The sequence below is a fragment of the Dendrobates tinctorius genome, unplaced genomic scaffold (assembly GCF_039654945.1).
Source record: "Dendrobates tinctorius isolate UK_male_01 unplaced genomic scaffold, ASM3965494v1 ptg000020l, whole genome shotgun sequence".
Classification (NCBI taxonomy): domain Eukaryota; kingdom Metazoa; phylum Chordata; class Amphibia; order Anura; family Dendrobatidae; genus Dendrobates; species Dendrobates tinctorius.
The window spans coordinates 3,096,971-3,118,950 of NW_027361688.1; the positions used below are offsets into that span (position 1 = coordinate 3,096,971).

Sequence of the window (21,980 nt, forward strand, 5' to 3'; positions counted from 1 at the left end):
CCCATAGCAACTCTTTGTTCTGCCATATAGGGGTCTGTACATACCATTACCAATCTATCAGGTAGACATGGGCAAAGAGATTAAAACTACCCTGATCCGGCTTCACCTTATATACTCCGTGGCAAATGGAACAGGGCAACCTGGGCACCTGTTATGTTTTAATGCCCCTGTGACCTCATGATGTCACAGCGCAATGCAAGGAGCTTGTAATTTACAGAATATAATTGCAGCCAGTAATGTGGAATTTCTTAAGAACTTACAAGAAGACATGAAGAAATTTTTACAACTAAAATATTGGATCATTTTGAAAAATTTGTAAAAACCAAGCATGCTTGAAACAAAAAATGTATATTTTAAATTCCTCACTGGTAAATTCCACAGCTAGCTATTTTTTCAACCTGAAATACTGAAAAATAGTAAACAGAAGGAACATGTGGGAACAGGCATTCATAAAGGACGATTGTATGCATTGCTACAAAGCTAACCTTGGTGACACTCTCACGTCATAATATCTTGATAATGATGATGATGTTTTATTTTATATGTGTCTTTTCATATATCATATTTAAAGCCAGAACAGTAAAACTGAAACTTACATGGTGGAAAACAGCAGAAAATATTATTTTATACTAAAATAATAAAACATAGATTCATATAAATTTAAGGATGTTTAAAAAGCTAAGGGACCGCTATGGGCACGATCACAGATGCCCCTACAGATTCTCGGCTATTTGACAGCCATGTGAAAGACTAAAATTAATGAAATTGAAACTATGTTGTACAGAATTTAAAGAAGAATAAAGGTACTGAAATGCATAATTATTTTTTGATTACTTAACCGGGTATTAGCAAATCTTCACAAAATGCATTTTATTGCAACATAAAGAAGAATGCTGTACTCTTTACTTAAAGCACAAAGATTTCGCTGTGTAATTGCAGCATTTGTACTCAGCCTTAGAATTTCTCATTGTATGTTAAAATGTATCTATGTGCTGTCATTTCAAATCTGAGCCATAATAAACACTACATCAGAGTCAGAATCAATTTGATAGATCATATATTTTCAGTAGATTGGAATCTGCTAGACTAAGATAATAAGACACAGGAGTTATAAGGATGAATCCAGCGAAATTGTCTAATGTTCTTAAAACTCATCGTGATATGGATACTTAGGGCTTTCTTTCCAGCTAAAATAAAAAAAAGAAGTTTAAAGTAAAGAAAGGACATAAAATAAAAGATAATAAATAAAAGTACATTAAAATAAAATTGCAAAAATATTAATAAATAAAAGTTATTGTAAAGAAAAAAATATGAATAAATATGTTCTTGGAAACTAGAAGGTACTTGATTCATGTGAGGGGCCGCACGCATTCAGCAAAGCATCGCATTAGCTAAGCTTCCAGCAAAACACAGTTACTCCATGGCAGTTAGTCAGGGCAGGAGTCAGGTAAATCACACTTTGATCCCCCTTTTAACCATGTGTTTTTTTTTCTTTTCTCCTATGTTCCCTTGCCATCCACATACACTGCCCCATCCCCCCTTCATCACGACTCGTACATATCAGCCCCTCTATACTTCCCTCTCCCATGTACAGCTCCCATGCACTTCACACCTTCCTGAAAAACCTCAGCCCATCTTGCCCAAACACATCGCGCAAAATAACTTCTTATATTTCAAAGAACTACTTGCTCTTTATGTTCCTACTCCTACTGATTTCAGGGGACATCTCCCCCAACCTCGGTCCACCATCCCCCATCCTCAACCCCTACTCTACCCCATATCAAAACCATAATAATTAGTGATGAGCGAGTATACTCGTTGCTCGGATCTCCCCGAGCATGCTCAGATGGTCTCCGAGTATTTTGGCTTGTCCAGAGATTTAGTTTTCATCCCCTCAGCTGCATGATTTGTGACTGCTAGACAGCTTGAATACATGTGTGGAATGCCTGTTTGTTAGGGAATTCCCACATGTATTCAGCCTGTTTACAAGTCGCAAATCATGCAGCTGAGAGGATAAAAACAAAATCTCCGAGCACGCCAAAATACTCGGAGATCACTAGTGCATACTCGGGGAGACCCGGGCAATGATGCTACTCGTCCATCACTAATAATAATAATCTTATTAATATTTCTTGCACTCCCTCATCTCCTTCATTTAATTGTGCCCTCTGGAATCCACGGTCTGTATGTAACAAACTTCCTTTGCTGCACAATTACTTTCTGAACAATTCTCTAAATCTGTTGGCACTCAGTGAAACCTGGATTCAGGATTCTGACACTGTCGCCCCTGCTGCCATTTCCCATGGTGGCTTACAATTCACCCATCCCCCGAGACCCACAAACAGACCTGGTGGTGGAGTCGGCATACTCCTGTCCTCACAATGCACTTTCGAGGTCATCCCCCCCAGTTCCATCATTCTTATTCCCTTCCTAAGAGGTCCACACCATCAGACTCTTCCGTCCCCTCTCCCTCAGAAGAGCAGTCATATACCGGCCCCAGGCTCACCCACCCACTTCCTTGACAACTTCTCAGCCTGGTTGCCGCACTTCATGTCCTCAGAACTACCAACCCTTATCCTGGGAGACTTCAACATCCCCATTAACAGCCCCACTTCCACATCTGCATACCAGCTTCTATCACTAACCACTTCTCTCGGCCTCTCACAGCTCTCATCCTCTGAGACACACAAAGATGGTAACACCCTTGACCTGGTCTTTGTCTGACTCTGTTCAATCTCCTACCTAAATAACTCACCGCTTCCCCTCTCTGACCACAACATTCTCTCCTTCACGCTCACAAAATGGGAGGAGACACAGATTAGATATTAGAAAAAACTTTTTGACAGTTAGAGTGATCAATGAGTGGAACAGGCTGCCACGAGAAGTGGTGAGTTCTCCTTCAATGGAAGTCTTCAAACAGAGGCTGGACAGACATCTGACTGGGATGATTTAGCGAATCCTGCTTTGAGCAGGGGGTTGGACCAGATGGCCCAGGAGGTCCCTTCCAACTCTACGATTCTATGATTCTATGATTCTATGATTCTAAATCCTCGCCCACACCAGCACACTCCTACCTATCACACATTCAGAAATCTACAAGCCATTAACCCTTAGACACTTTCAGACTCCCTACAATCATCACTGTCCCCAATCTCCTCTTTTTCCTCTCCTGATCTGGCTGTTCATCACTATAACAACACTCTCAGAAGCACTCTTGACCAAGTAGTGCCCCTCACCCTCAGAACCTTCAAACACAGAGTAAAAGTGCTCTGGCTCACATCGCAAACTCGACTTCTCCAGCGATGCTCTAGGAGTGCTGAACGCCGATGAAGAAAAACCCGCACACCAGAAGACTTCATCCACTTCTAATTTACGTTAAGAACCTATAACTCTGCCCTTCACCTCACCAAACAAACCTACTTCACTACCCTGTTCTCCTCACTAGCCAACAACCCCAAGAAACTTTTTGACAGCTTTCACTCCCTCCTCAGGCCAAAAGCACAAGCCTCTATCACAGACATTTGTGCGCATGACCTGGCCTCCCACTTTAGAGAAAATAGATAATATCCGTCAGGAAATCTGCTCCCAACCACCAAGTGCTGTGACTCCCATCCCTCCCTGCCTTTCCCCTGGCTCACTTTCCACATTTGATCCCATCACAGAAGAAGTCTCCAGACTCCTCTCTTCTTCTCGTCTGACTACATGTACTACTGACCCCATTCCCTCACATCTCCTCCAGTCTCTCTCTCCAGTCGTCAAAACTTACCTAACTACAATCTTTAATCTCTCCCTCTCCTCGAGCATTTTCCCATTCACCTTCAAACACTCTATCGTTACTCCATTACTAAAGAAACCCGCTCTCGACCCATACTGCACAAACAACTACAGACCAGTCTCCAATTTCCCCTTCATGTCTAAACTTTTGGAGCGCCTACTCTACTCCCACCTTACCCGTTACCTGTCCACTCACTCCCTCCTAGACCCTTCACAGTCCGGCTTCCGCCCCTACATTCAACTGAAACTGCACTCATCAAAGTTACCAATGACCTTCTGACAGCAAAATGTAACGGTGACCACTCTATGCTCATTCTTCTCGACCTTTCTGCAGCTTTCGACACTGTTGACCACTATCTCCTGCTCTCTAGGCTCCAGTCACTAGGCATTATGGACACCACTCTCTCCTGGTTCTCTTCCTATCTTTCTGACCGCACCTTCAGTGTTTTGTTCGCTGGCTTCACGTCATCTCCTCTTCCTCTCGCTGTCGGGGTACCTCAGTGCTCAGTCCTTGTCCCCCTTCTCTTCTCTCTCTACACGGCCCCAATTGGACAGACCACAACTATACACGTCATCCCCTGACCTTACCCCCACGGTACTACAGAACGCCAGTGACTGTCCGCAGTCTCCAACATCATGTCCGCTCTCTATCTGAAACTCAACCTCTCAAAAACTGAACTACTATCCTCCCTAAATCTGACATTTCCCTCTCTGTTGGTGGCACCATAATAACACCCCAGCAGCAGGCGCGCTGTCTGGGTGTTATGCTTGACACCAATCTCTTCTTCACATCCCATATGCAATCTCTTGCCAGCTCTTGCCGCTTACACCTAAAGAACATCTCTAGAATCCGCCCTTTTCGCACCATGGAAACATCAAAAACCCTCACTGTCGCCTTGATCCATTCCCGCCTGGATTACTGTAACACTCTATTAATTGGCCTCCCCGTTACTCGACTTTCTCCCCTGCAGTCCATACTTAATGCAGCAGCCAGGGTCATCCATCTGGCTAATCCGTACTCGGACACGTCCGCACTTCGGCAATCGTTACACTGGCTGCCAATTAATTATAGGATCCAATTCAAAGTACTTTTTCTCACTCACAAAGCTCTCCAAAGTGAGGCACCCCCCTACATCTCCCTCATTTTTGTCTATCGGCCTAACCGACCGCTGCGCTCTGCAAACGACTTTTGACTAACCTCTGCACTAATCCGTACCTCCCACTCTCGACTCTAAGACTTCTCCTGTGCTGCGACAATCCTCTGGAATGCTCTACCCGAAGAAATTAGGACTATCCACAATTTTCAGTTTTAGGCGCTGCCTCAAAATGCATTAGTTCAGAGCGGCTTATCACGTTCACTAATCAAAGTCATTCTATGTGTAAGTGTGTGTGTGTAGCCCATTCACTATCTCCATATATCCCTCACTTCTCAAGATGGCTGGACCATCATTGTAAATACATCACTGTAAATACACACCTGTACTCTGCATCTCCCCCACCTCATTGTAGATTGTAAGCTCTCACCAGCAGGGTCGGCTTATTTTGCTTTAATTTAATGACTTGTGTTTTGAAACTGTTAAACTGTAAAGCGCTGCGGAATATGTTGGCGCTATATAAATAAAGATTATTATTATTATTACTTACAAATCCACAAGTGCGTAACGCAGGTTTTTATTGACTCCATCTAGAGATTTCATGTCTTCATCACTTAAGTCGAAGACAAAAACCTGTAAGTGAAAAGTAATAAAAAATATAGATTATTTTTAAGAGGAAGGAAATTATTCTAATTTTAATTTCTTCATTTACCTGGAAGTTTTCCTTGATCCTCTCAGGATTGAAGCTTTTTGTCAAGACAACACATCCCCTCTGTAGCAAATATCTCAGGGCCACCTGCGCAGGAGAGCGGCTCAGCTTCTTAGCGACTGTATTTAAAACAGGGTCTTCAAGCACTTTGGGGGAATTCTGATCAACCCTGTCAGAAAGAAAATAAACTAAATCTCACACTTTTCCTAAAATTTTGGTGAAAGGAAAAAAAACAAGCAGATTGGTTGTGTGCTCCAAAAAGCACGAAAAAAATAGTCACTATATGGCCGTCAGTAATGTCTCATTCTGTGAACTAAAAATCAGCATTGTACGTAATGCCATCTTATGCATACTACGGATGGCACTGTTACTACTATCATATGATAGTCACTATTACATGAGGCATGATGTGAAGGGTAAAACCTGGTATATAGTAGTTATATTCTTGTATACCCTCCATCCCATAGTCCCATGCCCATATACTCATTATGACATCATCTTCACCTTGGCAACCTATTATGACATCTCTCGCCATGGAAACAATTATGACATCATCATCAATACACACACACACATACATACACACACACATACACTCAGCTTTATATCTAATATATAAAGCTCAATGTGTGTATGTATGTCCGGGATAGGCATCCGCACCGTCGCAGCTACAGCCACAAAATTTTGCACAGTCACACGTCTGGACCCCGAGAGCGTCAAAGGCTATGTTGTGAGGCGAAATTTTAACCCCACATGTTCCAATTCACCAGACAATTTTGCCCCTATCTACATAATGGGGAAAAAGTGTGTGCATATCAAGCCCTGCCCCTCATTATGATGTCATAATGGTTGACTATGGAATGGAGGATGTGTTATGGGTATATGGGCATGGGACTATTGGATGGAGGATGTGTATGATGGGTATATGGGCACGGGACTATGGGATGGAGGATAATTATAATTTGCTATAACTAACCACAGTTAGTTACTATGCCCGGGCAGCGCCGGGCTCTTGAGCTAGTATATAGATATTCTTGCGGAGTATTATAGTAGTTATATTCTTGTACATAGGGGCAGTATTATAGTAGTTATATTCTTGTACATAGAGGCAGTATTATAGTAGTTATATTCTTGTACATAGGGGCAGTATTATAGTAGTTATATTCTTGTACATAGGAGCAGTATTATAGTAGTTATATTCTTGTACATAGGGGCAGTATTATAGTAGTTATATTCTTGTACATAGGGGCAGTATTATAGTAGTTATATTCTTGTACATAGAGGCAGTATTATAGTAGTTATATTCTTGTACATAGGGGCAGTATTATAGTAGTTATATTCTTGTACATAGGGGCAGTATTATAGTAGTTATATTCTTGTACATAGAGGCAGTATTATAGTAGTTATATTCTTGTACATAGGGGCAGTATTATAGTAGTTATATTCTTGTACATAGGGGCAGTATTATAGTAGTTATATTCTTGTACATAGGGGCAGTATTATAGTAGTTATATTCTTGAACATAGGGGCAGTAATATAGTAGTTATATTCTTGTACATAGGGGCAGTATTATAGTAGTTATACTCTTGTACATAGGAGCAGTATTATAGTAGTTATATTCTTGAACATAGGAGCAGTAATATAGTAGTTATATTCTTGTACATAGGGGCAGTATTATAGTTGTTATATTGTTGTACATAGGGGGCAGTATTATAGTAGTTATATTCTTGTACATAGGGGCAGTATTATAGTAGTTATATTCTTGAACATAGGAGCAGTAATATAGTAGTTATATTCTTGTACATAGGGGCAGTATTATAGTTGTTATATTGTTGTACATAGGGGGCAGTATTATAGTAGTTATATTCTTGTACATAGGAGCAGTATTATAGTAGTTATATTCTTGAACATAGGAGCAGTAATATAGTAGTTATATTCTTGTACATAGGGGCAGTATTATAGTTGTTATATTGTTGTACATAGGGGGCAGTATTATAGTAGTTATATTCTTGTACATAGGGGCAGTATTATAGTAGTTATATTCTTGTACATAGGAGCAGTATTATAGTAGTTATATTCTTGTACATAGGGGCAGTATTATAGTAGTTATATTCTTGTACATAGGGGCAGTATTATAGTAGTTATATTCTTGTACATTGGAGCAGTATTATAGTAGTTATATTCTTGTACATAGGGGCAGTATTATAGTAGTTATATTCTTGTACATAGGGGCAGTATTATAGCAGTTATATTCTTGTACATAGGGGCAGTATTATAGTAGTTATATTCTTGTACATAGAGGCAGTATTATAGTAGTTATATTCTTGTACATAGGGGCAGTATTATAGTAGTTTTATTCTTGTACATAGGGGCAGTATTATAGTAGTTTTATTCTTGTACATAGGGGCAGTATTATAGTAGTTATATTCTTGTACATAGGGGCAGTATTATAGTAGTTATATTCTTGAACATAGGGGCAGTAATATAGTAGTTATATTCTTGTACATAGGGGCAGTATTATAGTAGTTATATTCTTGAACATAGGGGCAGTAATATAGTAGTTATATTCTTGTACATAGGGGCAGTATTATAGTTGCTATATTCTTGTACATAGGGGGCAGTATTATAGTAGTTATATTCTTGAACATAGGGGCAGTATTATAGTAGTTATATTTGTAATGATAATGTAAAATATGATGTAAGATTCCCCTGATTGTCACTATTTCTGGGTCATCCCAGACTGTTCTATTCCCCCCTCACACACGCTGTAGATTCAAACCCCCTTGCTTTGCCTGCAAATTTTGGCTCACTGTTAGCCTGTAGCCCGTTAGCCACTCACCCCCCTTGTCCCTCCCCCTCAGCTCACACACACAATCAGTGTAGCCTGAATTACTAGTGACTGGCCCCCTGCCTCATGGCAGGGGGTCCCTTTGTTTCTTCCACCACGTGCAGCTAGTCTCATAGGCAATAATGAGAATCTAATCACATGGCGATAGAATGCTGCCAGTTATGATAAAAATATGAAAATTACACATTGGGACGTGCTCCTATCAGGCTCCACCACAGTGGTTCTTGCTAATTTCTAGCACCCACGGAACCAGAGAAATGGATTTCTCCTGAACGTTGTGGAATAACTAGTTTGAGTTTGGTTTTGGATGAATGCCAGTGACAGGCTGGAAAGGATGATACTATGTGCGTTTCTATACTAGGTACCCTCTGTGAGTTATGGTTATGATAAGCTTTTCAGCCAGATTATAGCTATAAGAGCTGGGGGGAGGACCATCACCAGCAAGCCCCTTTGGTGAGGTCACAAGCCCAGACTTATAAGTCTGCAACTGAGCCCCCCCAGTCAGAGTGCTGCCTGGCAGCTATTGCCACAAGACCTAATGCATGAACTATGATGTATGGCTCCACCCCCAGCATGGTTCTGCCTGAAATGATCTAAGCATTATGTAAGTGTATTTTCTGTTTTAATCCTTTATTTTATTTGTAATTGCATTGTACATATTTTAATTGTCTCCTGTCTTAGAACTTTTTTTTAAACTTCTGTAAACACTGCCCACCTTTCGGGAATAAACTATAAAATTTATTAGTTCAGTCTCTTTGCTCTGTGATGAATTCACGTGCCTATATGCTAATTACGCTACTAATTTGGGTTTGCTTCGTACCCCTCTGTTAATTTTACATATTAATAAGAGAAATCTGAAGCTGGTGGCAGCAAAGTGTGTTTTGGCTGAGTGGGTAGCGCTGGCAGTGACTGAGTGGGTTTTATAAGCTAATTTGTCCGGCTGCAGCCAGGACTAGTTATAACTCCCTCACTGCAAGCGGGCCTAACAGCCATTGCACAACAAGCGTCCTGTCCGGCGACTAATTATCCTAGGTGTAGTTCTCTCACTGACCTGAGGATAAGAGGGGCACCGGAGAGCTGCAAGTTCCAAAGTGGAACTGGAAAGTGGGATATCCATAAATCCTGACAGCTTGTAACATATTGTGGCAGTGGTGGGATAACTAAAATAAACCTCCCCTGCGGTAAATTGTTAAGGCAAGACTAGCTTGCTGTTTTTATCACATGGTGCCAGCGGTGAGATAACTAAGATAAGCACCCCTGTGCCTGTGATACCCGTGTATGGCCAAAGGTCACGTATCCCCATCCGTGAGAATATGCTTGTACATTGGAGCGGTATTATAGTAGTTATATCTTGTACATAGGGGCAGTATTGTAGTAGTTATATTCTTGTACATAGGAGCAGTATTATAGTAGTTATATTCTTGTATATAGGGGCAGTATTATAGTAGTTATATTCTTGTACATTGGAGCAGTATTATAGTAGTTATATTCTTGTACATAGGAGCAATATTATAGTAGTTATATTCTTATACATAGGGGCAGTATTATAGTAGCTATATTCTTGTACATAGGGGCAGTATTATAGTAGTTATATTCTTGTACATAGGAGCAGTATTATAGTAGTTATATTCTTGTACATAGTGAGCAGTATTATAGTAGTTATATTCTTGTATATAGGGGGCAGTATTATAGTAGTTATATTCTTGTACATTGGAGCAGTATTATAGTAGTTATATCTTGTACATAGGGGCAGTGTTGTAGTGGTTATATTCTTGTACATTGGAGCAGTATTATAGTAGTTATATTCTTGTACATAGGAGGGAGTATTATAGTAGTTATATTCTTGTACATAGGAGCAGTATTATAGTAGTTATATTCTTGTACATAGGAGCAGTATTATAGTAGTTATATTCTTGTACATAGGGGGCAGTATTATAGTAGTTATATTCTTGTACATAGGAGCAGTATTATAGTAGTTATATTCTTGTACATAGGGGGCAGTATTATAGTAGTTATATTCTTGTACATAGGGAGCAGTATTATAGTAGTTATATTCTTGTACATAGGAGCAGTATTATAGTAGTTATATTCTTGTACATAGGGGGCAGTATTATAGTAGTTATATTCTTGTACATAGGAGCAGTATTATAGTAGTTATATTCTTGTACATAGGAGCAGTATTATAGTAGTTATATTCTTGTACATAGGAGCAGTATTATAGTAGTTATATTCTTGTACATAGGGGGCAGTATTATAGTAGTTATATTCTTGTACATAGGGGGCAGTATTATAGTAGTTATATTCTTGTACATAGGGGCAGTATTATAGTAGTAATATTCTTGGACCAATGTTCTTGTTCTTACCAGTCCTTTGCTCTGCTGGACCCCAGTACGTTGTATCCGACCAGTACGATATCACGAGATTTGCAGAACTCCAGTAATTTGCTCTGATTAAGGAATATGTGACATTCTACCTGTGCAGAGACAACATAGTTACATAGTTAGTAAGGCCGAAAAAAGCCATTTGTCCATCCAGTTCAGCCTATATTCCGTCAGAATAAATCCCCAGATCTACGTCTTTCTAAAGAACTTAATCACTGTAAGATACAATATTGTTACGCTCCAGGAAGACATCCAGGCCTCTCCTGAACCCCTCGTCTGAGTTCGCCATCACCACCTCCTCAGGCAGGGAATTCCAGATTCTCGCTGCCCTAACAGTAAAGAATCCTCTTCTATGTTGGTGGAAAAACCTTCTCTGCTCCAGACGCAGAGAATGCCCCCTTGTGACCGTCGCCTTCCTTGGTATAAACAGATCCTCGGAGAGATATTTGTGTTTTCCCCATATATACTTATGCATGGTTATTAGATCGCCCCTCAGTCCTCTTTATTCTAGACTAAATAATCCTAAGTTTACTAATCTCTCTGGGTATTGATAGTTTTAATGGTTCATTACTTTATATAACAGTGCGGATAATATGCAATAATTTAAAGAACATTTCACTCTAAACAACATGTTGATGGAACAATATTACAAGCTGGCTTCTTTGTTTTTCCCACAAACAGCTCCACACCTGTGTAGGGAAGGTGACCTGACGTACAAACTTGTCTGTAGGGAAAAGAGGTGGTTGGTGTTAGGCGTCGGATTCCTGGCACTGCACAGCGGGAATCCAGAGCCAGACATCCTGCGGTCTCCCATTCTCCTCGACCGCTCAGACTCCTGCTCAGCATTCTCGGCGAACCAGGCATTTCCCTCAGACTTGTTCTGTGAGCCTGGATGTTGCTGCCATCTCTGGTGCAGCAATGGTGGCGCAACCTGCTTTGCAGGGAACTGCTCCGGAGGCTAAGTCCTCGTGCCGTGCTACTGGGCATGCCCGCAACTTGTCTTCTCAGTGGAGAGCAGGGGTCACATGTGCAGGTCCTATGTCGGATCTGATTGGTCCTTCCTATAGTACTGGAAGGTCCCGGAAGCGCATGGCTATAAAAAGCCCGCATGGCGGCTCGGCCATGCGCTAGTGTAGCATATTATGCTGTGTGTGTATGGTGATGGATGCGTGGACTGGTGACTGACTTATTTGAAACCCCTTCCCTCGGTTATTACGAATGGTGACAGATTGTTGGGTTAGTCAGCTCCAGATTGTGGCAAGCTACACGCCACTGTGCCTCCTGCACTGCACACTAGCGTCCGACGGTGCTCGGTTATTCCGGCGCCGTCGTTCAGCGGCCATAGTAATTGCCGCGCTGCAGTAGCAGCGTCCTTGGCGTCTGCGTTTGCAACGTCACTCGCTGGTTAGCCTGTGAAGTGAACAGGGCCAGCGTCCTCATAAGTCTTTTGTGTTAGCGACTCTGTGTGTGAACAGAGCCGCTCTTAGCGTTCGGGTGACGTTAACCCGAGCGCAGTACTTCACCTTTTGGTGCATTCGCCATTACTCAGCAGCGGTCTTGTCACCTACCGCACGGTGGACCCCGGGTGGCGAACGCACCCCCTATTATTTATATCTGGTGCGTTCCGCCGACCCTAACATTACACTAGCGCCAGGGTCTGGCTAGTAATGGCGGATGAACAGCGACTGCTGCAGTACATCCGGCAGCTGCAGGGCAGGTTGGCGGCTCTCGAGCGTTCAGCCTCAGCTGCGGATGTTACTGCAGTCTCTGTTCAGGCAGCCACAGAGGCTGCCTCCCGTGTAACCACAGCCATCCCTGTCCCGACTTTGTCCCACCTCCCGCTGCCCGAAAAGTTCTCGGGTGATAGTGCTGCTTGTAGGGGTTTCGTAAGCCAGTGCTCTATACAGTTGGAGCTGCTGGCCGCCCGATTCCACTCTGAGCGGGCTAAAGTGGGATTTATCATTTCCCTTCTGTCGGGCAGGGCTTTGGAGTGGGCCACACCGCTGTGGGAGCGTGGTGATCATGTGGTGCAGTGTGTCTCGCGGTTCTTAGACACGCTGAAACAGGTCTTCCTGGGACCACGAGTCACCCATGACACCGCGCTCCGGCTGCTGGCATTATCACAGGGCTCGTCCATGGTCAGTCACTTCGCCATCCAGTTCCGGACGCTGGCCTCAGAATTAGAGTGGCCAGATAAGGTCCTCATTCCGGCATTCTGGAGAGGTTTGGCTGGCCATGTGAGGGACGCTCTGGCCACCAGGGAGATTCCCGCTACACTGGAGGAGCTTATCACTGTCTCCACCCGAATAGATCTTCGCTTTACCGAGCGAGGGTTGGAGCGGGACCAGTGTAGGCAGAGGTTTAGGTTGGCACCTTGTTTTTCTAAACCTCTGGAATCTTCCGATCGGGCGTCCGAGCGTCAGGGGGCTTCCCGTGAGGGATCTAGGCTCCGGTCCGCTCGAGCTCCTGTGAGCAGTCATATTTGTCGGCAGTCCGGTCACCGTGCCAACCGGTGCCCACAGCAGCAGGGAGAACGCTCGCACCTAGTGGCCGTAGGAGGCGGCGCACTAGAGTCAGCGACGTTTTCCTCCAAGCTGTCCTTTAAGGGGACTCTTGGGTTTGATTCTTCCACTCTGGCGGTGGAGGTTTGCGTGGATTCCGGGGCAGAGGGCAATTTTATGTCGTCAGCCTTCGCCCAACGGCACGCTATACCCCTGGTTATGATGTCTACACCAGTCACCGTCAGAGTGGTGAACGGCACTACCCTACCCTCACAGATAACTCACCAGACCTTTCCCTTAGTACTCTCAGTGGCCCCGTCTCATCAGGAGACGATATCCCTCCTCGTCATGCCCGAGGGTATTGACCAAGTACTTCTAGGGGTTCCCTCGCTGCCGTCAGTGGTGGATTAAGTGGACTATGGGCCCGGGGCTGTTCATAAAACCTGGGCCCATGTACCCCCCTTCCCACCTGAGCGCTGCGGTCCCTGTGCGGGAATTGACAGCCGTACGGACCGCAGCACTTGGTTTGCTGCGGGTCCATACGGAAAACCCGCCACCATTCCACCACGTGTGGACATGGCCTAAAAAGACGTTGCACATAAGCTGTAGGCCTACGGCCAATACGCACAAAATCGCCCAACGTGATCCTGGCCATAGGGGATCCACTTTAATGTCCCCACTTTAATTTGAAGTCCCCTTACTTCATCCATTGCAGTCCCCTATCACCCACTCACTTCATCTGCAGTGCCGCTTCATCATTTGCAGCCCCTTATCCCCCCTTCCATTTCATCATGTGCAGTCCCCTTCCCCCCCAACTTCATGTGCAGCCCCACTCCCCCATCATCATGTGCAGTTAATTTTACCTCCACATCATGTGCAGTCCCCCTTACCCCCAATTCATCATGTGCAGTCCCACTTACCCCTTAATTCATCATGTGCAGTCCCACTTACCCCTTAATTCATCATGTGCAGTTCCCCTTACCCCCAATTCATCATGTGCAGTCCCACTTACCCCTTAATTCATCATGTGCAGTCCCACTTACCCCTTAATTCATCATGTGCAGTCCCACTTACCCCTTAATTCATCATGTGCAGTCCCACTTACCCCCAATTCATCATGTGCAGTCCCACTTACCCCTTAATTCATCATGTGCAGTCCCACTTACCCCTTAATTCATCATGTGCAGTCCCACTTACCCCTTAATTCATCATGTGCAGTCCCACTTACCCCTTAATTCATCATGTGCAGTCCCACTTATCCCTTAATTCATCATGTGCAGTCCCACTTACCCCTTAATTCATCATGTGCAGTCCCACTTACCCCTTAATTCATCATGTGCAGTCCCACTTACCCCTTAATTCATCATGTGCAGTCCCACTTACCCCTTAATTCATCATGTGCAGTCCCCCTTATCCCCCACTTCATCATGTGCAGCCCCACTTATCCCCCACTTCATCATGTGCAGCCCCACTTATCCCCCACTTCATCATGTGCAGCCCCACTCACCCCCACTTCATCATGTGCAGCCCCACTCACCCCCCTTCATCATGTGAAGCCCCCACTCATCCCCCCTTCATCCTGTGAAGCCCCCACTCACCCCCTTCATCCTGTACAACCCCAGTCACCCCCCTTCATCATATACAGCCCCCAGTCACCCCCCCGTCATCATATACAGCCCCCAGTCACCCCCGCGTCATCATATACAGCCCCCAGTCACCCCCCTTCATCATATACAGGCCCCAGTCACCCCCCGTCATCATATACAGCCCCCAGTCACCCCCCCGTCATCATATACAGCCCCCAGTCACCCCCCGTCATCATATACAGCCCCCAGTCACCCCCCGTCATCATATACAGGCCCAAGTCACCCCCCCTTCATCATATACAGCCCCCAGTCACCCCCCTTCATCGTATACAGCCCCCAGTCACCCCCCCTTCATCATATACAGCCCCCAGTCACCCCCCTTCATCATATGCAGCCCCCAGTCACCCCCCCTTCATCATATACAGCCCCCAGTCACCCCCCCTTCATCATATACAGCCCCCACTCACCCCCCTTCATCATATACAGCCCCCAGTCACCCCCCCGTCATCATATACAGGCCCCAGTCACCCCCCCTTCATTGTGTACAGCCCCCACTCACCCCCTCCCCCATTTAATTCATTTTATAAATAAAAAAAAAATAAAAAAGTTCCCCATACTTACCTCACAGCCGGCTCGCTCCCCAGCAGCGCCTCTGCTTTCAGCATCCTCCGGGACATGTCGGCGCGTGCACGATGACGTCATCGCGCACGCCCGACATCTGACCCAGAAGTACAGCCGGAGCTGAGCAGCCGTCAAGGTGACGGCCGTGCACAGCTCCCGGCCCCTCATAGAATGTGACGCGGGCAGCTGTCTGTTGCCGGCGGCGTCACAGCACAGGGCACGGCCGGCCCTGTACAGGTGCTGGGGGAGCGGTCCGGGTGGCATTTGCCTCTCTGCCACCCGGCCCAGCCCGCCCCTGCCCCTGGGCCCCCAAAAAACCTTGGGCCCGGGGCGACCGCCCCATCCGCCCCTATTAAGATCCGCCATTGGCTGCGGTATCACTCCCCCCATATAGAGTGGTCCTCAGGGAGGATTATTGGGTGGAGTAAATCATGTGAGGGTAGATGTCTGAGGGAGTGCGTTCAGGTTGCCTCCACCTAGGTTCCCGCTGATCTCTCCTCGCTCCCCAAACACTATCGACAGTATGCAGACGTGTTCTCCAAAAAGGCGGCGGAGACCCTTCCACCGCATCGCCCCTATGACTGTCCTATTGACCTCTTGCCTGGTGCTGAGCCACCCCGGGGTCGAGTCTATCCCCTATCTCTCCCAGAGACTGAGGTCATGTCTCAATATATCAGGGAGAATCTGGCAAGAGGATTCATTAGGAAGTCAGTGTCTCCAGCGGGGGCGGAATTCTTCTTCGTCCAGAAGAAGAGTGGGGAGCTACGTCCTTGCATTGATTACAGGGGTCTTAACGCCATCACCGTTAAGAATAAGTATCCACTGCCCCTGATATCAGAACTGTTTGATAGGCTACGAGGAGCGAGGGTATTTACCAAACTTGATCTGCGGGGGGCTTACAACCTGATTCGCATCCGTGATGGGGATGAATGGAAGACGGCATTTAAGACCAGAGACGGGCACTATGAATACCTGGTGATGCCCTTCGGCCTCTGCAATGCCCCGGCCGTCTTCCAAGACTTTGTAAACGATATCTTCCGGGATATGCTTACCACCTCGGTTGTAGTCTATCTGGATGATATTCTCATCTACTCTCCAGATATTGACTCCCACCGGAGAGAGGTTTGCAAAGTCTTCGATTGCCTGCGGGCGAACTCCCTCTATGCCAAGTTGGAGAAGTGTGTGTTTGAGCAGGAGTCCTTGCCTTTCCTGGGCTATATCATCTCCGCCCAGGGATTGGCCATGGATCCTGCCAAGCTACAGGTGGTGATGGATTGGCAGGAACCTCATTCTCTCAAAGCGGTGCAGCGCTTTATGGGGTTCATAAACTATTATCGCCAATTCATTCCCCACTTCTCGACTTTGGTAGCACCCTTGGTAGCCCTCACCAAGAAGGGTGCAAATCCCAAGTTGTGGTCGGAACCGGTCTCCAAGGCCTTCTCCACCATTAAGTCCCATTTCGCTAGTGCTCCCATTCTACATCGCCCCGATGTGGACAAGCCCTTCATTCTGGAAGTGGATGCCTCTTCCGTCGGTGCTGGAGCGGTCCTGTTCCAGAAGGACACGCAAGGTCGGAAGCATCCATGCTTCTTTTTCTCCAAGACCTTCACACCGGCGGAGAGGAATTATGCCATCAGGGACAGGGAGTTGCTAGCGATGAAGTTGGCCTTCTCGGAGTGGAGACACCTCCTGGAGGGGGCTCGCCACCCTTTCCAGGTGTTCACCGACCGCAAAAACTTGGTATATTTACAAACAGCCCAGCGGCTAAACTCTCGCCAGGCCAGATGGTCTTTGTTCTTTTCCCGGTTCCATTTCACCCTCCACTTTCTCTCCGGGGAGAAGAACGTCCGGGCCGATGCTCTCTCCCGCTCCGTGGTTTCATCGGAGGAAGAGGAGGAGGAGCCTCGGCTGATCTGAGAGCCTGAGGACTGTGGCTCCGGTTGCCCTTGAGTCAGTACCTCCGGGCAAGACATTTGTCCCTGCCCGTCTGCGACCGGAGGTCCTCTCTTGGGCCCATTCGTCCAGAGTGGGTGGACATTTTGGGACAAAACGGACCTCTGAGCTTTTGGCGAGGACGTACTGGTGGCCACATATGGCCCGTGACGTCAAGGACTATATTGAGGCGTGCGTCTCTTGCGCCCGGAATAGGTCCTCTCGGCAGCGGCCCGCTGGGCTTCTTTTTCCTCTGCCGATAGCAGACAAGCCCTGGGAGATGGTCGGTATGGACTTTGTGGTGGGGCTACCCAAGTCCAGCGGCAGCACGGTCATTTGGGTTGTCACCGACCATTTCTCTAAGATGGTGCACTTGGTACCTCTCTCCCGGTTACCTTCAGCGCGGGGCCTGGCAGTCTTGTTCATCAAGCATGTTTTCCGCCTGCACGGCATGCCGGACAAGATTGTCAGTGACCGTGGCCCTCAGTTTGCGTCCCGTTTTTGGAGAGAGCTCTGTTCTCTACTCAGCATTGAGCTGAATCTCTCCTCGGTCTATCATCCCGAGACGAATGGGTTGGTAGAGAGAGCCAATCAGACCCTGATAACATATCTTCGACATTTTGTCTCAGCCAGACAGGACGACTGGGCATCCTTGCTGCCGTGGGCAGAGTTCGCCTTGAACAATGCTGTGGCCGACTCCACCGGTCAAACCCCATTCCTCCTAAATTACGGTCAGCATCCGCGCGTCCCTGTGCCCATGCCCGTGTCTTCCACCGACTCCAGGGTGGCAGACTGGGCGGTGGAGGCACGTGACATTTGGGATCACACCCAGGATGCTATCCGAGCTTCCAAGGAGAGAATGAGGATCTCCGCTGACGCACACCGGCGTCCGGCTCCAAGCTTCTCCCCTGGCGACATGGTATGGCTCTCCACCCGAAACATTAAACTGCGGGTTGAGTCGCCCAAGATCGCGCCACGATACATTGGACCATTCAAGGTCCTTGAGCGACTTAGCTCGGTGGTCTACCGCCTGGCTCTTCCTCCACATTTGGCCATCTCGGACGTGTTCCATGTGTCCCTCCTCAAACCAGTTCACATGGCCCGGTTTTCCGAGTCATCTGCCGGATCATCAGACTTATCGTCTGACGAGTTTGAGGTTAACGCCATCGTGGGGCGCAGGTTTGTCCGTGGCAAAAAATTTTATTTGGTGGACTGGAAGGGTCATGGTCCCGAGGCTCGGACCTGGGAGCCGGTGGAAAACATTCACGCACCGCTCCTGATCGTGGCTTTTGAGCTCGGTGGTGCTCAGAGGGGAGGGGGCCCTGGGGGGGGGGGTAATGTTAGGCGTCGGATTCCTGGCACTGCACAGCGGGAATCCAGAGCCAGACATCCTGCGGTCTCCCATTCTCCTCCGACCGCTCAGACTCCTGCTCAGCATTCTCGGCGAACCAGGCATTTCCCTCAGACTTGTTCTGTGAGCCTGGATGTTGCTGCCATCTCTGGTGCAGCAATGGTGGCGCAACCTGCTTTGCAGGGAACTGCTCCGGAGGCTAAGTCCTCGTGCCGTGCTACTGGGCATGCCCGCAACTTGTCTTCTCAGTGGAGAGCAGGGGTCACATGTGCAGGTCCTATGTCGGATCTGATTGGTCCTCCCTATAGTACTGGAAGGTCCCGGAAGCGTATGGCTATAAAAAGCCCGCATGGCGGCTCGGCCATGCGCTAGTGTAGCATATTATGCTGTGTGTGTATGGTGATGGATGCATGGACTGGTGGCTGACTTATTTGAAACCCCTTCCCTCGGTTATTATGAATGGTGACAGATTGTTGGGTAGTCAGCTTCAGATTGTGGCAAGCTACACGCCACTGTGCCTCCTGCACTGCACACTAGCGTCCGACGGTGCTCGGTTATTCCGGTGCCGTCGTTCAGCGGCCATAGTAATTGCCGCGCTGCAGTAGCAGCGTCCTTGGCATCTGCGTTTGCAACGTCACTCGCTGGTTAGCCTGTGAAGTGAACAGGGCCAGCGTCCTCATAAGTCTTTTGTGTTAGCGACTCTGTGTGTGAACAGAGCCGCTCTTAGCGTTCGGGTGACGTTAACCCGAGCGCAGTACTTCACCTTTTGGTGCATTCGCCATTACTCAGCAGCGGCCTTGTCACCTACCGCACGGTGGACCCCGGGCGGCGAACGCACCCCCTATTATTTATATCTGGGGCGTTCCGCCGACCCTAACAGTTGGTGCACTTTAGATGGACGTTTGTATTAGTAGAAGGGGAACAGCTGGGAAAAGTGAAGAATGAGTGTAATACCAGGGTTTGACCACAAGATGGCAGGAGAGAGCTGTGAGAACAGGGCTAAACAGCAGCTTAAGGCTCAGAAAACACAGAGTCATGGGGGCGGAGTTACAGGAACTCAAGAGGGAAATCCCCAATGTGAGAGAGGGGATAAAAAGGAGAGAGAGGCTTCCAGAGGGTTCCAGTCCTGGGAGAGGAGCTCAAGAAGAGAGGAGGCAGAAAGAGAAGACAGACAACGGAGGAGAGCTTCTATAAGGGACAGAGGAGAACAGACGGTCAAGAGGGGTGGCCCCGACAAGACGAACCGCAGGACAGACAAGGCCCCGGGGGTACCAAACAAATGACATACTCGGACTGGTGAAACGCTGACGGTAGATAGGTCTAGGGCAGCCACAGCAGAAGAGCCGCGAGGGACGCCACTACGACAGAGAAGAAAGGTGCAAGTACCCGGGCCTGTGTACGGAGAACTGTGAAATTGCTGCGGTGTATTGCTACGGTTGGCGTGAGGACAGCCAAAAAGAAGACCTGTTGGGTCTCGAGTCTGTTCGCGGTAAGCAGTGGACCACCCCCCAGTCCGCTCACGTACCTACACCTGTCTATGGGTTATATCTGGTATCACAGCTCCTTTAACGTGAAAGGAGCTGTACTGCAATACCACACGCAACCTGTAGGGGAGCGTGCCTGTGTTTTGTTTTGTTTTTTTAAATTACAACTTTTTCTAAATTTTTGTCATATTTATGTGTGATTGATCCTTACTGGTCGGTGATATGTACCTGGTTGCACACTGGTTTGTACTTGAGTCCTGGCATGTTGAGAATCAGCTCCAGCTGCCGGCGGTTAAAATTGGAGACTCCGATGGATCGGACGAGGCCGGCGTCTCTGCACGCTTCCATAGCCTAGAGGTTATGGTAAGATAATCAGGGAAATGCTCCATCCGAAAATGGGAATCTTACCCCGTATGGAGGAGGAGAAGTCATTCTGCCCGGAGTCACCCATAATCTTATATATAATTTACCTTCCATGTTTCTCGGATATCTGTGTTATGGAAAACCAATTTCCCATTTTCGTCTGTGGGCAAGGGATCATCTCCGGGCTGGAGGAGATGTAAAAAGAATTCACATATAATGTCTTCTGCTCTGATCTGATTGGGAGCCACAATCGATCCCACACACATATCCACCAACCTTAAACTCCATGGGGGTGTGGATCAGGAAGAGATCCATGTAATCCAGCTGCAGATCCTTCAGAGATTTCTCCAGCCCGAGTCGGACCCTCTCGGGAGTGTGGTTATTGCCCCAAAGCTACAAAATATATTAAAAACCTGTAACAGCTCGTCATCGCCACCTAGTGGTGATGTTAAAGTGAAAAGAATATTTTGATTGATTGATCACCTTCCCAGTGTAAAATATGTCTTCCCTCTTCACAGTCCCATCCGCAATCTTTGATCTAATGGCTTGGCCGACCTCGACCTCATTCCTGTATACTAAGGCGCCGTCAATGTGGCGGTATCCAACGTCAATGGCCAACTTAATGCTCTCATGGGCCTGTTCATTGGTGTACTTAGCCTAATAAGATGAAATTTTTTATAAATCTCATTGTTTCCCTCTGGGGTAAATGACGCACGGAGTGATGGACACAGTGTCTCAAATAGGGAAATATTGCGGTGGCGTGAGACCGGCAGTAATGCCGCTTTGCTTTGGATTCAGGGGTTCAGCCACTACTTTATGTCTGATGCACTCACCGTGTCCACCCCAGTGCCAAATCCGATCACTGGCATTTTATTCCCATCGTTCAGCACCACGTAGGAGTCCGGATTCAGAGCCATGGTGCAATGTGTCCCAGTGTGTCGCAGAGCACAAGGTGCTGCCTGTATTTTGTCTAGTCCTTCCCCTACTGCACAGCCCATCCTATAGGATAGTGAAGGCGGACGCTTATTCGGCAGGGATTCTGCAGCGTCATTGCTTAGTAGCTACATAGACATATATGATGGGAAAAATGAAAGGTGAAGTCACGGGGAAACTGCAGAACGCTGTGTATTCCTGATTGTTTCATAAGAAGTAAACTGAAAAATAAACATAAAGCAAAAACGAGTCTGCCCTTAAAGGGGAAAAGTTTCCTCCTGATCCCACAAAAGCATCAAACTGAAACAACATGATCCAGAGTGTCAATGAAACCGGATCACCAACCAGGATCACAAGTGTCAGTTAGAAAGGATAAACTTTAATGATACCTAATGTCAATCAC

At 46.8% G+C, this 21,980-nt stretch overlaps 1 protein-coding gene across 1 annotated transcript; it reads right to left on the minus strand.

Moving 5' to 3' along the window:
* Window positions 1-511: 511 nt before the first annotated feature.
* On the minus strand, window positions 512-21,642 carry LOC141083296 (aldo-keto reductase family 1 member C1-like). The gene is made up of 9 exons (XM_073567477.1): window positions 21,478-21,642; window positions 21,128-21,301; window positions 20,921-21,037; window positions 20,752-20,829; window positions 20,510-20,632; window positions 10,789-10,898; window positions 5,581-5,746; window positions 5,419-5,501; window positions 512-1,187 (listed from the first exon to the last, which is right to left on the minus strand). Exons 1-9 carry the CDS (start codon window positions 21,640-21,642, stop codon window positions 1,145-1,147), a joined length of 1,059 nt encoding a protein of 352 aa, XP_073423578.1. The 3' UTR covers window positions 512-1,144.
* Between the last annotated feature and the right edge of the window lie 338 nt (window positions 21,643-21,980).

Bases quoted from the DNA above. Each gene is read 5' to 3' on its own strand.
- LOC141083296 (XM_073567477.1), bottom strand. From the start codon at position 21,642: ATGGGCTGTGCAGTAGGGGAAGGACTAGACAAAATACAGGCAGCACCT. The intron at 5,502-5,580 runs GTAAATGAAGAA...TTTCACTTACAG, and splicing joins GGATCAAGGAAAACTTCCAG to GTTTTTGTCTTCGACTTAAG. The intron at 1,188-5,418 runs GTAAGTAATAAT...TTTTTATTTTAG, and splicing joins CGTTACGCACTTGTGGATTT to CTGGAAAGAAAGCCCTAAGT.